The sequence below is a fragment of the Salmo salar genome, chromosome ssa02 (genome assembly GCF_905237065.1).
Source record: "Salmo salar chromosome ssa02, Ssal_v3.1, whole genome shotgun sequence".
Classification (NCBI taxonomy): Eukaryota; Metazoa; Chordata; class Actinopteri; order Salmoniformes; family Salmonidae; genus Salmo; species Salmo salar.
Genome location: NC_059443.1, coordinates 36186406 through 36206811, shown reverse-complemented (window position 1 = coordinate 36206811; position 20406 = coordinate 36186406). Strand labels below are relative to the sequence as shown.

Genomic DNA, 20406 nt, shown 5'->3' with positions numbered 1-20406 from the left:
TCAAGTCTATCAGTGGAGAGCAGATGGTACCGAGACACGTATTTATGAATAATTTAGATAGGAACAGCTGAGGATGAACTTGAACAACAGTGAGTCATTGAAAATAAACAAACTTTAAGCTCGCATATTCATATTTTCATCACCACATTTCTTTGTCCGAATGAAGGTGTGTTCAGTCAACCCCCAAGAACATTTGCTGGTTGCTTAGCCATGTGTTGCTAATAAACAGTATGACAATTGCGCAACTTTTTTTAATATTTTCAATATATTCCCTTCTGAAGTTATTTTCATAATAGACATAGCTAGATCTTTGTGCATAGTGAGCAAGTGAAAAGGGCTAAACTGTGTGCTTTAGACTTTAGTGAACACTGAACAACAATGTGGTTGCCTCCCTATTCCATGGTGACTTGTCGACGTGTATGACAATTGCCCAACCATTTTCTATTTCCAATGTGTTCTCTTCTCTCTGTCTGTCTTAGGTAAAGGAATATGAGGAGGAGATCCACTCCCTGAAGGAGCGACTGATCATGTCCCACAGGAAGCTGGAGGAGTATGAGAAGAGGCTCCTTTCCCAGGAGCAGCAGACCAGTAAGATCCTCTCACAATACCAGAGTCGCCTGGAGGACAGCGAGAGGAGGCTACGGCAACAACAAGTGGAGAAAGACTCCCAAATTAAAGGAATAATCAACAGGTAAAAAGAGGGGTGGTGGTGGAGGGTGGAGGAGATGGAGAATGGAGATGTAGAGATGAAGACAGAGAGAGAGAGAGAACTAAAATGGAGAGACAAAAATTCATTAATGTATTGTTGAGACCTATCTTGTCTGATTCCGTTTATCTAAGAAATATCCAACAATCATAGACAGACTTAATCTTCTTTAGGCAAGTGCTGATTTTTGGAAATAATCTGGGGAATGTTGATGAATATATGAGTCTAGATAATGTATAGTCATGAAATAGATACATTAATAATGTATGGAGAAATAATGGGGAGGCCTCAACCACATTTTAATCAAAAATATTTAAAAAATCTTAACCTTTATATAACTAGGCAAGTCAGTTAAGAACAAATTCTTATTTTCACAATGTCGGCCTAACCCGGACAACACTGGGCAATTGTGTGCCGCCCTATGGGACTCCCAATCGCAGCCGGATGTGATACAGCCTGGATTTGATCCAGGGACTGTAGTGACGCCTCTTGCACTGAGATGCAGTGCCTTAGACCGATGCGCTACTCAGGATTCATAGGTATATATATATATATATAGGTATATATATATATATAAATAATGGGATAGCTTCAAACTAACTGCACATTCATTTGAAAGGTTAGGTCAACAGTGAAATCCATTCATATGAATGATTCATGTCTGTATGCAGATACCTTAGGCAATTGGTTTTCACCCAGTCAGTAGGAAAATGTTCATTGAACATTCTTTTTCTGACTAATGTTGACAAATTGACTTGAGACAAGAAACTTGAGAGGGGTAACTATTTGTGTAAATGTTCTGCTTTTGTCCACCACTTCTAATAATCTGCAATTGAAAGTTAGATATGCGTCACAGGGAACTTTTAATCCATTCCAGGGAAGAAGAAATGGAATGAAGACCGAGACAGTTCCTGGCTGTACTTAATGGAACCAATCCCATCCATAACCACATAACTTGGTGCATAAAGAACCCAAAAGACACATGTTTAGGCCCTTTGTACTATTGCACTACTTGGCAACCATTTTTTTTACCAGTATATCAAACATGCTGCTTGTTTTTTTCCTTTAGTAGTTTACATGCATCATCTGTGGTGATTATTCCGATAATCGTAAACTGAGAGGGATTCACCTAGATTGAATTGAAAAGCACAAAAATGGACTGAAAGGTGACATCATATGACTTCTATCTGCCCTATACAGTATGAGGCCATAATGGTGTTTTTGATAAAAATGCATGAAGCAAAGACCAAGGTAGTACATGACATATTGTTGTCATCGCCATAACAGCTTGACATGAGAATGAATAATGCCAATCTTTACAAACCGTGACCACAGTTTGATAGTATTTCTCTATCTTATGATGTGTAAAGAGAACCCAGAGTAAACCTAATTTAGCTGTTAAATGACAAGTTCTCTTTCCCCTTTGAAGTTAGTTTGGGTGATGGCATTGTTACAGTTGACAAGGTAATCTAGAGGATTCTAAAAGTAGTGGATGGCTGCTAGATTTTAAGACAGATTCATATGCTGTCAATGAATGAGAAATACTATTTGCGTTTTTTATTATTGATGGTAGAAAGTATGTTTCAAGCTATTTCATTAGCTCAGGTAGTTACAGTTGAAGTCGGAAGTTTACATACACTTAGGTTGGAGTCATAAACCTGTTTTTCAACCACTCCACAAATGTCTTGTTAACAAACTATAGTTTTGGCAAGTCAGTTAGGACATCTATGGTTGCTGATAATGGGCCTCTGTACATCTATGTAGATATTCCATTAAAAATCAGCCGTTTCCAGCTACAATAGTCACTTACAACATTCATTTCTGATCAATTTGACGTTATTTTAATGGACAAAACATTTGCTTTTCTTTCAAAAACAAGGACATTTCTAAGTCACCCCAAACTTTTGAACAGTAGTGTACGTGTATATGTATGAATGTTTATGTGTATATATATACAGTTGAAGTCGGAAGTTTACATACACATAGGTTGGAGTCATTTAAACTCGTTTTTAAACCACTCCACAAATGTATTGTTAACAAACTATAGTTTTGGCAAGTCGGTTAGGACATCTACTGTAATTTGTCCAACAATTGTTTACAAACAGATTATTTCACTTATAATTCACTGTTTCACAATTCCAGTGGGTCAGAAGTTTACATGCACTAAGTTGACTGTGCCTTTAAACAGCTTGGAAAATTCCAGAAAATGATGTCATGGCTTTAGAAGCTTCTGATAGCTAATTGACGTCAATCGGAGGTGTACCTGTGGATGTATTTCAGGCCTACCTTCAAACTCAGTGCCTCTTTGCTTGACATCATGGGGAAATCAGCCAAGACCTCAGAAAAAAATTATAGATCTCCACAAGTCTGGTTCATCCTTGGGAGCAATTTCCAAACGCCTGAAGGTACCACATTCATCTGTATAAACAATAGTACGCAAATATAAACACCATGGGACCACTCAGGAAGGAGATGCGTTCTGTCTCCTAGCGATGAACGTACTTTGGTGCGAAAAGTGCAAATCCATCCCAGAACAACAGCAAAGGACCTTGTGAAGATGCTTGAGGAAACAGGTACAAAAGTGTCTATATCCACAGAAAAACAAAGATATTTTTGGAGAAAGGTCCACTGGTCTGATGAAACAAAATAGAATTGTTTTGACATAATGACCATCATTATGTTTGGAGGAAAAACGGGAAGACTTGCAAGCAGAAGAACACCATCCCAACTGTGAAGCACGGGGGTGGCAGCATCATGTTGTGGGGGTGCTTTGCTGCAGGAGGGACTGGTGCACTTCATAAAATAGATGGCATCATGAGGTAGGAAAATGATGTGGATATATTGAAGCAACATCTCAAGACATCAGTCAGGAAGTTAAAGCTTGGTCGCAAATGGGTCTTCCAAATGGACAATGACCCCAAGCATACTTCCAAAGTTGTGGCAAAATGGCTTAACGACAACAAAGTCAAGGTATTGGAGTGGTCATCACAAAGCCCTGACCTCAATCCGATAGAACATTTGTGGGCAGAACTGAAAAAGCATGTGAGAGCAAGGACGCCTACAAACCTGACTCAGTTACACCAGCTCTGTCAGGAGGAATGGGCCAAAATTCACCCAACTTATTGTGGGAAGCTTGTGGAAGGCTACCCGAAACGTTTGGCCCAAGTTAAACAATTTAAAGACAATGCTACCAAATACTAATTGAGTGTATGTAAACTTCTGACCAACTGGGAATGTAATGAAAGAATTTAAAGCTGAAGTAAATCATTCTCTCTACTATTATTCTGACATTTCACATTCTTAAAATAAAGTGGTGATCCTAACTGACCTAAAACAGGGATTTTTTACTAGGATTAAATGTCAGGAATTGTGAAAAACTGAGTTTAAATGTATTTTGTTAAGGTGTATGTAAACTTCCCGACTTCAACTGTATGTCCACTGTCCTCCAAAAGGAAAATGAACCATACATTCCACATTTCACAAAACCCAAACCTTTATCATTGTTTTTCAAATCTCATTCATCATTCTTCTTCGAAACGACTTCAGATATTCTTTGAAAGCCTTTTTTGTGATTTGTCTTGGTTCCTCTAGACGTGTGCCTCTAGAGTAGCAGTTATGTTTCTTAAAGAGGAATATGACAGATTACATTCTATTATATCAGACAAGACAGAGTAACACACTTTATCTAAATGTTATCAATACCCTATTGATGTACCAGTACTGTACCAGCCGTACCAATAATAATACACTAAGATTCTATATGTACATTTTGTTATGATATTACCAATGTAATTAACTATTTTAATCTATTGAAATAGCAATATTTTTTGCATTACGAGATGTGCAATAATAGATTAAATTGAGCATTCATGAACAGAAGCATTGTATGTATGTAGGCCTACATTCAGGCACACAAAGATATTGAGCATGTATACCTTACATGCATAGATACATCTATCATATAACCATACATACAGAACTCATACACTTAAATGTTTTTTCAGGTCCCATTCAGTATCAATTGAAACCATATCAACATACATTATACTGAGACTTCTGCATGTATGACCATGGATACTGTAAATCCCTAAATACCATAGATACAGCATCTACAGTACTGTAAAAAAATATATTTGACTTACACATGGCTGTATAGTGTTTGTGATTTGAACAAAAATGTTAATCATGCAGATAGATGGATATTGGTGCAGTTTATCTAAAGTGTTAAGATTTATAATTTTGCTGTGTGTCGTTGGTTTAACTTTTCATCTGCAGTAAATCATAGGAGACAGAATGGTAAATGGTGTCGTTGTTTGCTAAAGTTAGAGCTTTGAGGGAGTCATTTTTTCAGATGCGATGTGGAACAAGAATTGTTCACTATCATAAGATTGCCTCTCTTTTGGCATTGTAGCAAGCATAATATTGGTAGTCTGTATAGATGTATAATATTACATCAGTATTACTTTGAAAGTTTTCATAGACATATAACTTGTCACTGTGCAATAAAGCCATTTGGATTGATATGGCAAAAAGCAGCACATAGTGAGGGTTTACTGTTGATGTACATATAATTGACTACATATCATGTGACCTTTGACTCACCCGATCGCCTGCCTTATTTCTCTGTAACAGCCAATTCAGACATCATGACCTGTCCCTGACCTCATATTGACAAATCCCCACATTGTTTTGACTGTGTGTAAGACTTGACCTGACAAGCACACTAGTTGAACTTGAAGTAAATAGATATACAGGTTTAGTTTTGGTACATATCACCCATGTGAATCGCTGTCTGCCTTTTTTAGAATTCTACTGTATACTCATGTTACATTTCATTGTTTCTTAGATCAGTGTCAATGTTTCTGTCAGTGCATACGCTTTTCCCTTTCTTATTTTTGTCAAATAAATCCCTGTACATTATTTATGTAATAAAACATCTAACACCAATGTCTGAAACTTCACCTGTGGATTTTTATTATTTATTCATGTTAAGCATCAATTTAGTTGTAGTATGTTAAGCATAAACATGTTCAGAGACTGCTTTCTCTGCGGAAATGCTACAGCTTGATATGGTGGCAAATGACAATATGTTATCCTCTATCCAAACCAACCACACTTTTTGAAATAGTTTGACAAAAATTTGTGCTATGATTAAAATGTATGTCTGTTTTTAGATTGTCTTATTGGCTCAGTTATTGCACCAATCACATTGGCTGTCTGGTCCACACTTTCCCTGTTGCCGCTGCACAATGTCCTATAGAGTTCCTTCAGAAAGTATTCATACCCCTTGACTTATTCCACATTTTGTTGTGTTACATCCTGAATTCAAAATAGATTCAATATTTTTTTATCTCACCCATCTACACACAATACCACATAATGACAAAGTGAAAACATGTTTTAGCTACTTTATTGAAATACAGAAATATGTAATTTACATAAGTATTCACAACCCTGAGTCAATATGCTGTATGTTAGACTCACCTTTGGCATTGATTACAGCTGTGAGTCTTTCTGTCTCTAAGAGCTTTGCACACCTGGATTGTACAACATTTGCACATTATTATAACAATTTTTCAAGCTCTGTCAAGCTGGTTGTTGATTATTGCTAGACAGCCGTTTTCAAGTCTTGCCATACATTTCCATGCCGATTTAAGTCAAAAATGTAACTAGGCCACTCAGGAACATTCAATGTTGTATTGGTAAGCAACTCCCGTGTATATTTTACCTTGTGTTTTAGGTTATTGTCCTGCTGAAAGGTGAATTTGTCTCCAATGTCTGTCTGGAAAGCAGACTTAACCAGGTTTTTCTCTAGGATTTTGCCTGTGCTTAGCTCTATTCAATTTCTTTTATCCTAAAAAAACTCCCTAGTCCTTGCCGATGACAAGCATGCCCATAACATGATGCAGCCACCACTATGCTTGCAAATATGAAGAGTGGTACTCAGTGATGTGTTGGATTTGCCCCAAACATAACGCTTTGTATTCAGGACTTAAAGTAAAAAAATGTAACATTTTTTGCAGTTTTATTGTCTGTTGTTGCTCCAGTCTCAGTTTTCACTTATCACAACCATTAAACGCTGTAACTGTTTTAAAGTCACCTTTGGTCTCATTGTGAAATCCCTGAGCGGTTTCCTTCCTCTCCGGCAAATGAGTTAGGAAGGATGCCTGTATCTTTGTAGTGACTGGGTGAATTGATACACCGTCCAAAGTGTAATAATATGCTCAAAGAGATATTCAATGTCTGCTTTTTATTTTTTTTATCTACCAATAGGTGCCCCTCTTTGCCAGGCATTGAAAAACCTGAATCTGTGTTTGAAATTCACTGCTCGACTGAGGGACCTTACAGATAATTGTATGTGTGGGTACAGAGATGAGGTAGTCATTCAAAAATCTTGTTAAACAATATTATTGCACACAGTGAGTCCATGTAACTTATTATGTGACTTCTTAAGCACATTTTTACTCCTGAATTTATTTAGGCTTGCCATACGAAGGGGTTGAATACTTATTGACTCGAGACATTTCAGATTTTCATTTTTAATTCATTTGTAAACATTTCTAAAAACATCATTCCACTTTGACATTGTGGGGTATTGTGTGTAAGCCAGTGACACATCTCAATGTAATCCATTTTAAATGTGGAAAAAGTCAAGGGTGTGAATACTTTTTGAAGGCACTGTATATAATGTGTCATTCATTTAGTGTAATTAGTCTTCTCTCAGCATTCTGTTAATCTCAGGAGTTTAACGCTCTGAAGTTCATCCACTTTGTCAGCAATTTCACAGCTTTTCTGTGTGACTTCAAATTAAAACAACCATGTCGTTCAGGCGGAAAGTAGATGTGATAAGATTGAAAGATAATGAAATATATAATGAGCAAAACAGAAGAATTTCATTACCTCAGAAATATCGACCAGGTAGGAGTTAGGATGTCATATGTACCCTTGTTCATTGAATCTCCATCACCAAACAGCTGATCGCCATCTTGGATTTGACTTCATGATTGCAGTGACTTTTAATTGATCTTTCACCTTTTGTGTCTGTTGAAGAAAATATCAGAACCATTACCTTGAATGATGCAGATCTTGAAATTCCAAAGGCAAGTAATTAATGATCCATGTTCCCCTCTGGAAAATAATTCTGATGCTGAGTAATCGTGTCTAAAGGTGAATTTGCATGGCAAGAAAAATATTCTATGGAGACTGTAGCAATAAGCTTCCCATATCCTTGCAAGCCGACTCTTTTTGAAATGGTTATAACATGGATTTGGAATCTCTATCATGTTGCGTCGGTTCAACTATTCCATGAGGGATGTACTATTAATTAAACCCCATTCAGAACACGATGACCGGCATAACACCACAATCTAGACATCATTAGGCATGATTACATTGGAAAACACCCTGAATTGGACAGACCCATCATGCTGAATCCCTTGGGAAACATGGAAATATGCACTTCAACTGCCTCAAAAATGCTTCCTCGTATTACTGGAGCAGTGTATGTTAAACAGTTAAAGCATTGGTTGAATAGATTATAATTTGGCTACCAGAGGTTTTAACAACACTACTATAGACCAGGTAATGGGTATAATTGACAAATCAACATTTGTCAGGGCAATGACAGATGCAGCTTGCACCTGTACAGTCTTTATAAGCCTTACGCATTGCACCTAGCTACTTAGTGTCAACTTAACTCACAATTCTCTCAACTGTTTGATCTCTCTCTCTCTCTCTCTCTCTCTCTCTCTCTCTCTCTCTCTCTCTCTCTCTCTCTCTCTCTCTCTCTCTCTCTCTCTCTCTCTCTCTCTCTCTCTCTCTCTCTCTCTCTCTCTCTCTCTCTCTCTCTCTCAGACTTATGGCTGTGGAGGATGAGATAAGGGGAGGAGCCATCATTGAGCCGCCAAAAGCTAACGTTAGGGTCTTCGCCGATCAGGTCTGTGATTTTCTTCTTCCGGTCGCCATGTCTGTAGGATGGCCTGTGTCTATCTCTCTATCCTTCTCTATGTTGTTTTCATCTCTTTGTTGATTTGTCCCTTTTATTTTGTCTAGACAAGTCCTTGGGTTTGGGTGAGACTGTCATTTGTCTGTCAATCCATTTAGGTGCTTTGAAGGTCAAAGAACGTCTGTTTACGTCTCGTGTCTGTCTCTCAATCAATCTGTTTATATTCTGTCTGACCACATCCGGGTTGTAATCAAATCAGCGTCTGTGATAACTGTACATCTCAGACACGTCTATCAACTTTGTGTGAACTATAAGTATTAAGTCAAGTTGTATTACCAGTCCAACACAAATGCAAGACATAATACACGACTATTGAACAGTTTTGGTCCTGAGGATGAGTTAATTTGTCAGGCCGACAACATCTCCAGCATCCACACTCAATGTCTCTCGGTCCATGCTTTTAGCCAGCCACTCATCATCTCCTATCAAACCGGGCAGGCTCACCCTCAAGCCTGAGTCATGCTGCAAAGACATACCAGCTTTCAGTGTGTGTGTGTATGTGTCTGTGTGTGTGTGAAAGAGAGACAGTGTGTCAAACCCCAATGTCTCTTGCAAATGACATCACATGTATGCTCAAGCTTCTTCCATTCGTTTAAATCAAATCCCTGTTCCACCAGAAGATGAGTCCCACCCAACCGCTTCCCCAATCCAAACTCCTTCATCCCAATTATTTACACTGAGCATGTCAACGTCAAGTTGTATTACCAGTCTAACACAAATGCAAGACAGACATAATACACAACTATTGAACAGTTTTAGTCCTGAGGATGAGTTAATTTGTCAGGCCGACAACGTCTCCAGCATCCACACTCAATGTCTCTCGGTCCATGCTTTTAGCCAGCCACCCATCATCTCCTGTCAAACCGGTCAAGCCCACCCTCAATCATGAGTCATGCTGCAAAGACATGCCAGATTTCTCTGTGTGTGTGTGTGTGTGTGTGTGTGTGTGTGTGTGTGTGTGTGTGTGTGTGTGTGTGTGTGTGTGTGTGTGTGTGTGTGTGTGTGTGTGTGTGTGTGTAAAAGAGCGAGAGAGAGTGAGTATGTGTCAAACCACAATGTCTCTTGCAAACAACATGACACATGTACGCTCAAGCTTCGCTGAATCCCACCCAGCCACTTCCCCAATCCAAACTTCTTTATCCCAATCTGAATCAAATCAGACTCAAAAGAGGCAACAGATATAATAGATTTTCTGACGTCCAGAGATAAAAACAAAAGCAGAACGTTTGAGCGGTGTGAACAGACAGGGCTCCCGGTATGTCCCAGATAAGAATACAGCTGAATGCAGCACCCCTGCAAGGTGTCGAACGGTCAGGGCTTCAGCCACGCTTCCTCAAGTGAGCAGTGATCCAATGCATCTCTCCTGTTATTTCTCCATTCAGTACACAGCTCCCCCAGAGAGGGAGAGGAAGGGAGGGAGGGAGAGGGAGAGATTAGCCAGAAAGGCTTAGAAACTGTGGTTGAAAGGGGGTAAAGCTGTCCAGCGATGCGTGGCGTTGTTTTCAGTTGCCAGACAAGTAGCAGACCAAAGAGTAACTGCGCTCGCGCTGGTTACACTCAGTCAACCGTGGCCAGTCTGTGGTTGACATGTAGTTGCGGGGAGTGTCATGGTAGACTTGGCCTACAGCCTCACACAGCGTTGGGATCGGAATCTATGTGTCCTTTCTGAGTGCTGAGAGATACAGTTTGAGTAGCTCTTCTTAAGAGGTCGTAGTAGCGTTCAAGGCTGGGCATTCATCTTGACATTGGTTTTGTTTCCAAGCTGAAAGATGCAGATTTGCTATCTAACATGAAGCTGTTTGGGTCTCTTCCGAGACACAGTATCAAATCACAGCAGTCCAACATGGATCTTCTGGTGCCATTCATTATTTCCATGTCATGCTTCCACCCAAGTTTATTTTTTCTCATGCTAATTGTCCATTGTCATGCAACCAGGCAAACCTTTCTGTGTATCTCCATTGTTCTGAAGGTTATAGTCAAGAAGATTATAAAAGGAAGCCGTAAATTGTTGTGGACCATTACATTCCCATCATGGCTATGCCCAAGCAGAGCATGTTGGCATGTGTTAATGATTGCGTTTCCAATATCTGTCATTATTTGCAGTGAGCTGGCTACCATACAATCACTTGTCCATCGCCATGGCAGCAACAGGTGTTTAATGCTGGGTGTCTAGGTGGGAGTGTCGGTGACTCATAGGGTTCACGTCATCTTTATTGTCCCAACAGTGGGCAGTTCACTCAGCTTTCAGCTTTTTACCTGCAATTTGTGGATACATATTCCTATAGCATTATGTTGAGAATACCTCCACCCCCTCTCTAGTAAATATCTGGTTTTAATGGGATTTCATTGTCAAACTTGATTAAATTAGTTAATTTAAGAATATTGCTTGAGTTTTTATTACTACTGTACAGTGAGGGAAAAAAGTATTTGATCCCCTGCTGATTTTGTACGTTTGCCCACTGACAAAGAAATGATCAATCTATAATTTTAATGGTAGGTTTATTTGAACAGTGAGAGACAGAATAACAAAGAAATCCAGAAAAATGCATGTCAAAAATGTTATAAATTGATTTGCATTTTAATGAGGGAAATAAGTATTTGACCCCCTCTCAATCAGAAAGATTTCTGGCTCCCAAGTGTCTTTTATACAGGTAACGAGCTGAGATTAGGAGCACACTCTTAAAGGGAGGGCTCCTAATCTCAGTTTTTTACCTGTATAAAAGACACCTGTCCACAGAAATCAATCAATCAGATTCCAAACTCTCCACCATGGCCAAGACCAAAGAGCTCTCCAAGGATGTCAGGGACAAGATTGTAGACCTACACAAGGCTGGAATGGGCTACAAGACCATCGCCAAGCAGCTTGGTGAGAAGGTGACAACAGTTGGTGCGATTATTCGCAAATGGAAGAAACACAAAAGAACTGTCAATCTCCCTCGGCCTGGGGCTCCATGCAAGATCTCACCTCGTGGAGTTGCAATGATCATGAGAACGGTGAGGAATCAGCCCAGAACTACACGGGAGGATCTTGTCAATGATCTCAATGCAGCTGGGACCATAGTCACCAAGAAAACAATTGGTAACACACTACGCCGTGAAGGACTGAAATCCTGCAGTGCCCGCAAGGTCCCCCTGCTCAAGAAAGCACATATAAATGCCCGTCTGATGTTTGCCAATGAACATCTGAATGATTCAGAGGACAACTGGGTGAAAGTGTTGTGGTCAGATGAGACCAAAATGGAGCTCTTTGGCATCAACTCCACTCGCCGTGTTTGGAGGAGAAGGAATGCTGCCTATGACCCCAAGAATACCATCCCCACCGTCAAACATGGAGGTGGAAACATTATGCTTTGGGGGTGTTTTTCTGCTAAGGGGACAGGACAACTTCACCGCATCAAAGGGACGATGGACCGTCAAATCTTGGGTGAGAACCTCCTTCCCTCAGCCAGGGCATTGAAAATGAGTCGTGGATGGGTATTCCAGCATGACAAAGACCCAAAACACACGGCCAAGGCAACAAAGGAGTGGCTCAAGAAGAAGCACATTAAGGTCCTGGAGTGGCCTAGCCAGTCTCCAGACCTTAATCCCATAGAAAATCTGGGGAGGGAGCTGAAGGTTCGAGTTGCCAAACGTCAGCCTCGAAACCTTAATGACTTGGAGAAGATCTGCAAAGAGGAGTGGGACAAAATCCCTCCTGAGATGTGTGCAAACCTGGTGGCCAACTACAAGAAACGTTTGACCTCTGTGATTGCCAACAAGGGTTTTGCCACCAAGTACTAAGTCATGTTTTGCGGAGGGGGTCAAATACTTATTTCCCTCGTGAAAATGCAAATCCATTTATAATATTTTTGACATGCGTTTTTCTGGATTTTTTTTATGTTGTTCTGTCTCTCACTGTTCAAATAAACCTACCATTAAAATTATAGACTGATCATTTCTTTGTAAGTGGGCAAACGTACAAAATCAGCAGGGGATCAAATACTTTTTCCCTCACTGTATATACAAATGTTCTATCTTAATTTGATCACTCTGTTATAACAGATAATTTTCCTGTTCAGCAGGAAATGTAAACTTGTTCGTATTTGAGGGTTTAAAAAACTTCTAATGTTTGTAATTTCCACTTTAAAATGTTTGACTTGATTTGCCCTCATGAAAAATGTATCAACCCCTACAAACATATCCATTAATTTTATTATCCACATTCCTGTTGGTGCAGGATTATTTTCCTACTGTGGGAAACTGGTCCAATTAAGATATTACACCTGTAGGCAGCAACTAGTGGTAGCACTCTTGAAAGTACAGTAGATCAACCTGTCCTTGTAATGACTCATAACAAATAAATCAGTCTTTGGATGTTGTACTCTACATATCCTTTCCAACTTAATGTTGTATGTTCCATGCATCGTTGTGAGTATAATGCATGTCTCACTTTACCTGGTTATCCCTATTCCATCAGTTATCTACTGTCTCTATAACCTTGTATGTGTTATGTGTCATTCAACCTTTTTTATATGTGTATGCATATTTATATTGTTTAACTCAGAATTAAAAAACAATGTATTCTTTGTTGCAGTAATAGTCGTGTTTATTACTTTTGCCAATGATTACTGCATGTTTAGCAGTAGCATGACCTTTCGCCTCAACTTCTAACCCCTCAGCTTCAGAAGAGATCAGAGATACAATTCTTCTTGTTAAGACTTTTCAGTCTTTGTATCAATGAATGACATTTAGCTTGATTTAAAATGCAGCTATCTTTATTGCTAAACCAACTCAGTGGCCTTGTTGTTAGAGTGTCCGCCCTGAGATTGGAAAGTTGGGAGTTCGATCCCCGGCCAAAGACTAAAAACGGGACCCAATGTGTCTCTGCTTGGCTCAGCATTAAGGAGATAGGTTGGGGGCTATGGCTCTGCGATTGAGTAGCATTCTGTCCAGAGGGTGTACTTGTACATAAAGCTGCCTCACGTTCTGGCTTGCACAAGATGGCTACTTACCATCTTTACTGCTGCATGTGTGTATCAACAGCCTTGGTTTGCTTCCTCAGCATGGTGACTTGGTTGACATGTTGGGCCCTCTTGTGCTTTCAGGCTGCTGGGTTTGTGTTGGTGCGAATGTGGTGTGTGTTCCTTTGTGTTTGTGTGTGTCCTGTTGGCGATGAGTATCCCTAATGCTCCTCAACCCTCGACACCCAACTTCTACCTTTTACTTTCTTCATTGCACACATGCCTAGCCTCTCCTTTTCTCTATCGTTCCTCTCCTCTTCTCCTGTGTTGATGAGATACGGTGATTTCTCTTAGGGGAGGCGCCAATCCATCCTAGTGCAGCCCCGTCTCGCGCCTGTCCCACCCCGAGTACAAAGGTAATAAACCAACCAGCATACACTTCAGTGGTACTGCCTCTCTCCATCCATACATTCTGCCTCTTCACTTTGATTCCTCCACTGTACTGTATGTGCATCACTGTCCGTATGCAGCACCAACAGAAGCACTAATTGATTTACACAGACATGTCTTATACAGAAAGTCACATGTCTTATAAACGGCAGTATGCTTTCTTTACCTATTGTTCACATTATTTTGGTTATTTAGATTTTGTCAACAGCAATTTCAATAATGTCGAGCTTTACTGTAAAAGAAAATCAATAAATGCTGGAGCTGAAATATCAACCCAGATTCTGCGGTAGACATAACAGAGTAAACAAAAATCTGGGACACTCAAATTAGTATGATCGTTACGTATGGTATGTATTAATATGTGGATGTCCATCGTCCATTTCGTATGATATATTACAATTCATAAAATATGCTACAAATTTGCAATACGTATGATATGTTATTAAGAATTCCAATTTGTTGTGGCTAATGTTAAGTAGGTGGCTAGGTGGTTAAAGCTAACGTTAGCTATGTGGCTATGTTAGCTAGGCTGGGGATTAGGGGTTAAGGTTAAGGTCAGGAGTTAGGTGAAAGGGCTAGGGGAAGGGTTAGCTACCATGCTAAGTAGTTGCAAAGTAGCTATACGCTCAACCATCCACCCCGACCGACTACAATCCTTTAATTTTTGCGTTAAGTAACCTTCGGCCTGATGTAACCATACCAAACATAACATATCATACTCATTTGAGTGTACAGGATTTTAGTTTACTTTTACATCTAGTCTGAGGCCAGGCTGGACGGTGCCTTTGGAAAGTATTCAGACCCCTTGACCTTTTCCACATTTTGCTACATTACAGCCTTAATTGAATTTAAAACATTTTTTTAATCCTCAGCAATCTGCACACAATACCCCATAATGACAAAGCCAAAACAGGTTTTTAGAAATTTGTGCAAATGTATAAAACATTAAAAACATTAACTTATTTACATAAGTATTCAGACCTTTTGCTATGAGACTCGAAATTGAGCTCAGGTGCATCCTGTTTCCATTGATCATCCTTGAGATGTTTCTACAACTTGATTGGAGTCCACCTTGATTGGAGTCCACCTGTGGTAAATTCTATTGATTGGACATCATTTGAAAAGGCACACACCTGTCTGTCGGTCCCACAGTTGACAGTACATGTCAGAGAAAAAACCAAGCCTTGAGGTCGAAGGAATTGTCCGTAGAGCTCCGAGACAGGATTGTGTCGAGGCACAGATCTGGGGAAGAGTACCAAAACATTTCTGCAGCATTGAAGGTCTACAAGAACACAGTGGCCTCCATTCTTAAATGGAATAAGTTTGGACCCATCAAGACTCTTCCTAGAGCTGGCCGCCCGGCCAAACTGAGCAATCGGGGGAGAAGGGCCTTGGTCAGGGAGGTGACCAAGAAACCGATGGCCACTCTGACAGAGCTCTAGAGTTCCTCTGTGGAGATGGGAAAACCTTCCAGAAGGACAACCATCTCTGCAGCATTCCACCAATCAGACCTTCATGGTAGAGTGGCCAGACGGAAGCCCCTTCTCAGTAAAAGGCACATGACAGCCTGCTTGGAGTTTGCCAAAAGGCACCGAAAGGACTCTCAGAACATGAGAAACAAGATTGTCTGGTCTGATGAAACCAAGATTGAACTCTTTGGCTTGAATGCCAAGCGTCACATCTGGAGGAAACCTGGCACCATCCCTATGGTGTAGCATGGTGGTGGCAGCATCATGCTCTGGCGATGTGTTTCAGCGGCAGGGATTGGGAGACTAGTCAAGATCGAGGCAAAGATGAACGGAGCAAAGTACAGAGAGATCCTTGATGAAAACCTGCTCCAGAGCGTTCAGGACCTTAGACTGGGACAAAAGTTCACCTTCCAACAGGACAACGACCCTAAGCACACAGCCAAGACAACGCGGGAATGGCTTCGGGACAAGTCTCTGAATGTCCTTGAGTGGCCCAGCCAGAACCCGGACGTGAACCCGATCGAACCTCTCTGGAGAGACCTGAAAATAGCTGTACAGCAACGCTCCCCATCCAACCTGCCAGAGCTTGAGATGATCTGCAGAGAAGAATGGGAGAAACTCCCTAAATACAGGTGTGCCAAGCTTGTAGCATCATACCCAAGAAGACTTGAGGCTGTAATCTGAATACTTATAAAAATGTGATATTCCATTTATTTTATTTTTTTAGTAAAATAAAAACCTGTTTTTGCTTTGTCATTATGGGGTATTGAGTGTAGATTGATGGGGGGGAAAAACGATTTAATCAATTTTAGAATAAGTCTGCAACATAACAAAATCTAGAAAAGGTCAAGTGGTTTGAATACTTTCCAAAGGCACTGTACAGTGTAGCACTAGATATTGGACATTTGGATTTATGTATTGTACAGATTTAAAATACATATAGTGTATACATTAATGTATGTGACTCTTACACCACTCAGACAAATATGCCAACATTATTTGCACAAATTCAGTCATATACGGAGACTTCCTAAACGTGTACCTCTTTGCATTAGGTAAATTGCTTACCCTCTGAATTCTCTGAAAACTCCAGCATCAATGGTAGAATTCCTGACCAAAATGCATCAAAATGTTCAGCTGTTTAATTGCTCCATTTCAATGCTCCACTATTATCAAATGTTGGCATTTGCAAAACCTTGCAACTCCTTCATCCTTCTTCACATCCTTCATCCTTGTTCATCCCTCCACTACTTTTTTATTTCAATTTCCCTGTGTTGTTTTGGGATGATAAGCAAACTGTATGATCAGAATATTGATGGTAGTAATATATACTTAGGTCTAGATTCAATCAGATTGACAGCCGAATAGCCGTTGTTTAGTGGTGTCGGAGGTGGAACTGCGTTAGAGCTGTCAAATCCACAAGTGGCAACGAAACCACACTCAACGTAATCTGACAAATTCCATGCAGCCGCATTAGAGGTTTATGCAGCCGCGTTACCAATCAAACACTCAAATTAGTTTGATAGGCTTTACATCTCTATACATTAGCCTAACATCAATGGATTGACATTTGAGAGTCATTATTTCTAACATCGATAGAGCCTACAATTTGTAGCGCCGTTTTGAACTTCTAACGCGGTAGGGATAACAAGTAAGGGAGTGGTTTCAAAAGTACCCGCTCACCGATAGGTCAGCTCGCTGTAGATAAATAAAACATTTGCTATGCAGATGTCGGCCAACGCTGGTTAACGATGGTTAATGCTCGATCTGATTGAATCCAGGCCTTAGTTAGTTCTAGTTATGACAAAAAGCTTGACAATTCAGATACTCTATTAGGTACACGTACAAACACTGATGGCTCTGCTGCAGTAATACATATAAGTAGGCTCTATTCCAAGAACCAATATCAACAAGGTAACTGACTACAACCATATACAACAATACCCCTGCTCAAATCAACACAATCTCACCTACACACACTGCACGTGTCTCACAGAGGAACACGTTACAGTGGGTCATCAACATATCCATTCAATTCGACTCATCTCCCCTCCCACCACTCCCCAAAATAAATGACGGGAATTATGGGAAATCTCCGTATCTGACACAATCCTTTCCTGAAAATAAACAACTGGTGTGCGTATATGTCAATGTGTGTGTTTCTTTGAGAGTGTGTTTATATATTCCTGTATGTATGTGTCCTGTATGTATATGGCACCTGAGCTCATAAGTTGATCCAATGTTCATGTATTGTCATTGTGAGTTTGATCAAGTGTGTCACCAGTACTGTATTGTTGTTCTTTTTGCTCTGGGTCATACTTGGAGAGTTGTCTAGTGTTCTTTATATGTATGTCAGTCATCTACTGCTGTTATGGAATATTTGGTTGGTTTGTGCGTCTAATTTCCACAATGATATGCCTAGTTTGAAACAGCAATTTATTATTAATTTCCTATTCATGTTGCTGGGTAAGAACATTTGAGAATTGCGTACCAAAGCATATTAACAATGCACTTAACATTGCCCAATTCATCCACTATGTGTTGTGTTTTTGTCTACAATTTCCTAACTTTTATTAGTTGCAGCTTTTGTACAAACATAAACACCAAGTTGTTCAAGTAAGCAAACTCTGCACATATGGATCTTTAACAGTGAGTGATGCACGTTTGTTAAGTTGACTGGATCGCTGCTTCTTTTATTAGCATAGGTTGGCTACCTAGCAGCTAGCTAACTTTCTTATCATAACATATTTGCACAATTTCCCAGTTGTATTGGCAGGTCTGGCTAAACTTGGATAAATAATGTGAAAGGGTTTGTAGTAATTTTTGTAGAACTGGTTTGAAAGTAATCCAGCATTGGTAGAGAAATACCACTTGTTCCCCTTGTTTCCATAACACATTTCCTGTTACTGTTGCTAGCACCAAGTAGGGAATGGGATTAGCATGTATGCTAACGGTAATATCTGTTGATATTGGTTATCGCCGTGTGCTTTACAAGGTTCTGAGTGAGAAGAGAAAAGGTCTGCCAGTTCAATTACACTTTTTTTGTTCTCTTTCTAGAGATGGAAACACCTGCTATATACAATGGACACACCCACCCTGATATTTAATGCTAATTCGTTTTGAAAACAAATGGCCTGTTTCCGACTAATTTCTGTACTGGATGCAGATCATAAAACAGTCTTGAAATACCTTTTTTCTGACTTTCACTTCTCCAGTGCTTCGTTCACATCTTTTAAGACTTCATAATCTTTGGTACAATCATATGAATGGTCTTTAATCCTTAATGTTCAATGAAGTTATTACACATTTGAGAAAATGTCTTGGCGTCTCAGTAGAGTAAATGTCCATTCAGATTCTATTCGTGTAGAAATCTTTTAAATGATTCCACATTGCTGTTTTTACTTGGATACATTAGACACCACAACCTCCATCAGTGCCAATAACCCAGCTATTTTCTTTCCTACTGCTCCAACACAGACTGCATTGAACAGGACTGGACATGATGACTTTCATTCAGAGCTTGATTTAATTAAGAACTGAAATCAATCTGGTATTTGCAATGACGTTATTCTGCGCCAATGTAGGTAAGGATAGATAGCAAAACCAAACTTTGAGTTATTCGCTTATTACAAATTCCAACCCAGTGCTTTACAGATTTGGTAAATTAATGAGCATCTATTGATAATTGGTCAATGGGTATGGGTTAGAAATTCTGATTGGTGGGTTAGACACAGTTGAGATTTTATTCAAGAGCTCTTGAATACTAGCTTCTTATTCAAGCTTTGTAGATCAGTATTTAGTCGTTATGTTCCTTAATTCGCATCTAAAGTTCTAAGAATTACAGTAACCCATCTGCATGTTAAACTATTATAATAATGCAATACTATAATATTATCATCTATAATGTTTTATTTTAAAGTACTTATTACTATTTAAATGTTAAAGTACTTATAAGGTTCAATGACGTGTGGGAATCAACCACACACTTGACAAGGGAACTAAGGTGCATGAAAAAACAATATTGAATTTCTTCACATTTATTGTGGTCTTAGCTAAGCTTTCGGTGAACGCTTTTTATTCTTTATTTATTTTCTTCTTTCTGTGAAAGTTTTGCTCTGACGAAGGTCAATTGACTGAAAGCTTAGCAAAAACCATGCTAAACCTGAAATGTGCATGGATTTTAATGTGAGTAAGATTAATTAAGGTGACACAATTGTATCAAGTTATAGAGTCATAACTATTTGTGTCACCATGGTTTTCAAGCCTTTACTACAGTATATTTAAGCAATAAGGCACGAGGGGGTATGGTATAAGGTCAATATACCACGGCTAAGGGCTTTTCTTAGCATGACCCAATGCAGAGTGCCTGGATACAGCCCTTAGCCGTGGTATATTGGCCATACACCACAAACCCTCGAGGTGCCTTATTGCTATTATAAACTGGTTACCAACGTAATTGTATACGGTCTGATATGCCACGATTGTCAGCCAATCAGCATTCAGGGCTCGAACCACCCAGTTTATAATACAAATTAGAATGTATAGAAATTCCTTGAAATGAATCTCATTGGCTAAGATTGACACAACTCTCATTCTACTTGACTGCTCGGACTCCCTTTGACACCCGTCCCTGACTAGTATCCCCTTCTAACTCAGCATCATACGAAGATCAAGACACTGACATGTTGGTCAACCCAAGATTGTAATTCCTTCCACCTTTTCTTTTTCTGACTGTATCCCCTCTCCTATGCTGTCCATCTCTATTGGTGTACCTCATACTTCTGCTCTGTAACTCATTTTCCTCTATTTCTCTTTCTCCGTTGTTCCTCCCATCCC

General features: G+C 39.7%; 1 protein-coding gene across 8 annotated transcripts in view; it reads left to right on the top strand.

Annotated features, from left to right (window-relative positions):
• Positions 1 to 20406, top strand: part of LOC106581894 (ras/Rap GTPase-activating protein SynGAP) — a 110783-nt gene that overhangs the window by 84231 nt on the left and 6146 nt on the right. For 7 of the 8 annotated variants that reach the window (XM_045703172.1, XM_045703185.1, XM_045703177.1 and 4 more), the window contains exons 19-21: positions 480 to 691; positions 8561 to 8642; positions 14006 to 14067. In XM_045703172.1, coding sequence (XP_045559128.1) covers positions 480 to 691; positions 8561 to 8642; positions 14006 to 14067 — 356 coding nt within the window. The remainder of the gene's footprint in view (positions 1 to 479; positions 692 to 8560; positions 8643 to 14005; positions 14068 to 20406) is intronic. The other variant, XM_014164462.2, reaches the window with a different exon arrangement.